Below are 5,243 nucleotides of genomic sequence, written 5' to 3'. Positions count from 1 at the left end.
AAAATAAATAAACATAACTCTACAAAAAACACATCTTTCTTTTTTTACTTTCCCTCGCTCAAAACAACTTTTGTATATAACTGGTTGAAATGTTGTTGCAAGCGTACAGGTGTTTTGCTGGGAGGTTGTCTTCCTCATTAGGCACATGCGTGTGTCATTACGTTATTCTAGCTTCTGTGTTATTTGAGAAAATGGGCGTGTTACTTCCGCACCATGTTACTTTCGTCATGGTTTTGCGGTGAGGACTAGATGGTATACCGCTACGAACAGAATGTACTTTTCATAGGTTAGGAGAACTTACACAGCAGGTTATGATAATTAACATAGCAGGTTAAAATAATTAGGTAAAGGTTAGGACACTGCTTAGGTTCATGCTTAATTAAAATGCAAATATTCTGCCGAAACAACAACAAACAAAGACAATTTATGCAATGTTGGTGTCACTTCCATCTGTAGTGTCACACACTTATCTGTTTCACCTGTGCTTGTCTCCACCCCCTCCAGGTGTCGCCCCTCTTTCCAATTATCCCCTGTGTATTTATACCTGTGTTGTTTGTCTGTTTGTTTCCAGTTCGTCTTGTTCGTTCAAGCTAACCAGTGGTTTCCTGTCAGCGCCCATTGTTTCCCAGCCTCTCTTTCCTCATCTTCCTGGTTTTTGACCTCTGCAAATCCTCACCCTGTACTGCCCGCCTGACCTCTCTGCCTGTCCCTGACCCTGAGTCTGCCTGCCGTCCTGTACCGTTGCTCCACCTTTGGATTACTGAACTCTGCCTGTCCCTGACCCTGAGTCTGCCTGCCGTCCTGTACCGTTGCTCCACCTTTGGATTACTGAACTCTGCCTGTCCCTGACCCTGAGTCTGCCTGCTGTCCTGTACCGTTGCTCCACCTTTGGATTACTGAACTCTGCCTGTCCCTGACCCTGAGTCCGCCTGCCATCCTGTACCTTTGCTTTACCCTGGATCTTTGACCCCTGCCTGCCTTGACCCTCACCTGTTGCAACAATAAACATTGTTACCTCGACAGTCTGCACCTGGGTCTTACCTTGATTCCTTATATGTAGCTGTATACCATGTAGCGACAACCCGGTTCTCCACTGCTTTATTTCAAAACGGTAAAAACGATATATATGAAAATTCCCTCAGATGAAAGGTGACATTTTGTACTGACACCTCATATGAATTATTTGCTCGAAAATACAAAATGCTGGAGAAGAGCCAAAAGTATAAATTTTTGTTTCACTGTCCAAATAAATACGGAGGGGAGTGTATTGATGTTTTAATCGAGGGAATGGGTTGGTAGTGTATGACCTGTGATGGAGTAAAATGGGTTATTGAAACTAGAATTCCTAAATTGAGGAATTAAACAGATTTTCAATAATCGTACACCAAACAAATATGTGAATTGATGTATGACTGGAAACTAATTTCAGTGAAAATTAATAGACTACAAATTACAATAGATACCACAGAACCAGTTTGTTTCCAAGTTTTAATGATGTTCTGGATTACTACTGTCTGTCTTTGCATGTCAACAACATTCGTCTTTGCACAAAAATACTTTCTAGGGAGTTTTTCCTAGCCACCATGCTTCTACACATGCATTGCTTGCTGTTTGGGGTTTTAGGCTGGGTTTCTGTACAGCACTTTGTGGCATCAGCTGATGTTAGAAGGGCTTTATAAATACATTTGATTGATTGATTGATTGACTTAAGCTGAGGGTTGAAAGCTTGTCGGGCTCTTGTTGGATTGGTTTTGACTGATTGTAAGCCCATAGAGCTGTTGATTCGGTCCGAGGTGATAAGGTTATTGAAAAATAACTGCTTTATTGGCCGAGGGACTTGGTCTGGTCCATCAGCTTGCGGAAGAGGTCTTCCATCTGAGCCTGGAAGTTGTCGACCAGAGGCTTAAGCTGGGCCTGCATGTTCTCAGCCAGGGGCTTCAGCTGGGCCTGCATATTGTCGGCCAGGGGTGCCAGCTGGGCCTGGATCTGCTGCAGCTGGGCCTTTCCATCCTCTACGAAGGTCCTGTTTGGAAGGAAGCTGGTGGTTAGTGGTCTGAATATTGACAAGCCAAAAAAAATATTTGAAAATAAGATCGAAACACATTTCCTGTTAAAGCTTTTGCAGGTCATTAGCATGTTTTAATCTAATGTATGTGATTGTTGCGAAGCATCCATTCTTTAGCATTATTTTTGACTGCTGTTTATTGTAAATTATGCAAAAGAATGAAGATGAGTTGTGTTTTTTTTCCACAGATAATTGTTTTAAAAATGTCACTCACTCTGACTGCATCTTCTGCACTAGCTCCTGAGTGGTGGAGGTCAGCTGAGCTGACAGATCCTGGAAATACTGTGCCAGCTTCTCAACCTCGGGGGACTGTGCTGCTTGGCTTCCTATGGGTAGCCAGAGGATAACTTCATTAACATATTCCAACGTTGTACTCAAACCATTTATGCCCATACAGCATACAACAGCACATACAAGACTCTCTCTACATACAGTAATTTAAAATACGTGAGTTATAAATAAATCCACCAACTCTGCAATATAATATTCCTATATGTTGCATATCTCTCAGTATTGTTGTATTATACACTGAGTATACCGAACATTAGGAACACCTTTTGCCCTCAGAACAGCCCAAATTTATCGGGCATGGACTCTACAAAGTGTTGAAAGCATTCCACGGGGATGCTGGCCCATGTTGACTCCAATGCTTCCCACAGTTGTGTCAAGTTGGCAGGATTTTCTTTGGGTGGTAGACCATTATTGATACACACGGGAAGCTGTTGAGCGTGAAAACCCAGCAGCATTGCAGTTCTTGACACAAACCGGTGCTCCTGGCACCTTATACCATATCCCGTTCAAACAGACTTAAATATTTTCACCCTCTGAATAGCACACATACACAATCCATGTCTTAATTGTCTCAAGGTTTAAACATCCTTATTTAACCTGTCGCCTCCCCTTCATCTACACTGATTGAAGTGGATTTAACAAGTGACATCACTAAGGGATCATAGCTTTCGCCTGGATTCACCTAGTCAGTCTATGTGAGGGAAAGAGCAGTTGTTTTTAATGTTTTGTACACTCAGTGCATTTGTGCACATATATGAAATATAGTTATAGAACCATATAATCTCCATACAGAATGCAATCTATGAGACTGTGTGTGTACGTGTTTTTGTTTCAGCTATGATTGTGTATTTAATTCTGAGTGCTACCACAGGGGAGAAGCTAACGACAGAGTGTTCCTTTCAAATATGAAGATTTTTCACTTACCGTGTGCCAGAGCGAGCACGACAACTAGGGCGGCAAGGGAGAACTTCATGGCTGCTGAGTATGGCACCTGAGGAGAGAAGAAAGTGCTAGGATTAGCTTGACCCCATAGGTCTGTGGAGGCATGGTTTGATCACCGTATGGCTGTGGTGTAAAGTAACTAAGTAAAAATTATTTTAATTACTACTAAGTAATTTTTTGGTGGTATGTTTACATTACTTTACTATTCATATTTTTTGACAACTTGTACTTTTACTCCACCACATTCTTAAGGAAAATATGTACTTTTTAATCCCATACATTTCCCCTGACACATAAAAGTACTTGTTACATTTCAAATGCTCAGGCTGGAGAGAAATATGGTCCAATTCACACGCAACGCATTGTCATCACGACTGCCTCTGACCTGGTGGACTCACAAATATTGCGTTTGTAAATTATGTCTGAGTGTTGGAGTTTGCCCCTGGTTGTCCGTATATTTAAAACACAAGAACATCGTGTTGTCTGGTTTGTGTAATATAAGAAATTTTATGTAGACACATAGTATTTACTTTTTATATTTTTACTCAATTATGACAATTGATTACTTTGTCCACCACTGTATTTTAGTACATTTACTCAAGTAGTATTTTACTGTGGGACATTCACTTTTACTTGAGTCATTTTATATTAAGGTATCTTTATTTTTACTCATGTATGACAATTGAGTACTTTTCCCACCACTCCCGGGTGGTAGGATTGCCATCCCTAAAGCATTTTGTGGTTTCAAGGAATTTCTCTTGGTATAACAAATAAGGGCACTCAGTGGCAGGTTTTGGATCAAACCTGCCACTCAGTTAATTCAGGAAGATTTCAAATCATAATTAATTGGTTTAATAGTAATGGAGTAATAGTAATAGTAATGGCTCCTGAGTGGCGCAGTGGTCTGAGGCACAGTATCTTAGTACTAGAGGTGTCACTACTGACCCTGGTTCGATTCTAGGCTGTATTACAACCGGCTGTGATTGGGAGTCCCATATGGCAGAGCACAATTTGTCCAGCGTTGTTAGTGTTTGGCTGGGGTAGTCCGTCATTGTAAATAAGAAGTTGTTCTTAATTGACTGACCTCGTTAAATAAAGGTTCAAATAAAGAAAATAAAAATACCCCTGACTCCCTAGTAAATTGCAAATTCTGCCTGTCTGAGCAAATTTTTAATGGAATTAAACATGGACTCTGTTTCATTTACATCTTTATTTGCCTTTCTGAATTCACTGAGAAGAATCATCTTGATTCATATTGACAGTTTACCTCTTAAAACACAGGAACAAAACATCTATCAAGCACTTTAAAGGTCACCTTCTCAACTACTGCTGATAACAACACCATTTAAATGAGCAGCTTACAATCTGGTTGGGAAGAAATGTCCCTCTTCAATTGAATGCACATCAGTTATTATGTTTTTACTACTAAACAACATATTTCAAGAAAATCAAATATTTTACCATATCAAACATAAGAGTTCCTTGGCAGAGAAAGAGAGAGAACCACTCACCTGAATTGCAGGACAGTTTAGGCCGGACGGTATCTTTCCTTGGGCCTCCCAAACGTCTTATAGTCCTTCAGGAACGATTGGGGCCACCCCAGATCAAGCCCCATGGCTGCGTAGGCTGAAGTACTGGACTATCATTGGATGTTTGTTCTAGCATGTGACTGCAGGCTGACCCTTGCTGCTCAGCTTGCCACTGGTGTGATCCACTCTAAAGTCCAAGAGTCCCCCTCTTGCGTAGGAGTGCTGATTGCTCAAACGCAGTAGGCGTCTTGTCAAAGCATCTGGTTAAAGAAAATGTACACAGGACATTTCCTTGTGAGAAATAACCCAAAACGGAGAGAATGACAACCAAGTTGTTCAAACACAACAAGAATTGCGATGGTATAGAAACATGGCAGCCACAACACAGTCTAGATGGGTCAACCTGAAAATGACTA

At 41.0% G+C, this 5,243-nt stretch overlaps 1 protein-coding gene across 1 annotated transcript; it reads right to left on the bottom strand.

The window, feature by feature from the left end:
• Nucleotides 1–1,261: 1,261 nt before the first annotated feature.
• On the bottom strand, nucleotides 1,262–4,920 carry LOC109875594 (type-4 ice-structuring protein). The gene is made up of 4 exons (XM_020467955.2): nucleotides 4,810–4,920; nucleotides 3,281–3,347; nucleotides 2,280–2,391; nucleotides 1,262–2,023 (listed from the first exon to the last, which is right to left on the bottom strand). Exons 2-4 carry the CDS (start codon nucleotides 3,327–3,329, stop codon nucleotides 1,822–1,824), a joined length of 363 nt encoding a protein of 120 aa, XP_020323544.1. The 5' UTR covers nucleotides 3,330–3,347; nucleotides 4,810–4,920; the 3' UTR covers nucleotides 1,262–1,821.
• Nucleotides 4,921–5,243: the final 323 nt, after the last annotated feature.

Source organism: Oncorhynchus kisutch, linkage group LG17 (genome assembly GCF_002021735.2).
Source record: "Oncorhynchus kisutch isolate 150728-3 linkage group LG17, Okis_V2, whole genome shotgun sequence".
Lineage (NCBI taxonomy): Eukaryota > Metazoa > Chordata > Actinopteri > Salmoniformes > Salmonidae > Oncorhynchus > Oncorhynchus kisutch.
Note: the sequence above shows the minus strand (reverse complement) of the source record. Positions and strands in the feature narration are given on the sequence as shown.

Coding starts and splice junctions, on each gene's coding strand:
- LOC109875594 (XM_020467955.2), bottom strand. CDS start 3,329: ATGAAGTTCTCCCTTGCCGCCCTAGTTGTCGTGCTCGCTCTGGCACAC. Junction 2,392..3,280: donor CGTGCTCGCTCTGGCACACG/GTAAGTGAAAAA, acceptor GGCTACCCATAG/GAAGCCAAGCAGCACAGTCC. Junction 2,024..2,279: donor GTGCAGAAGATGCAGTCAGA/GTGAGTGACATT, acceptor CCTTCCAAACAG/GACCTTCGTAGAGGATGGAA.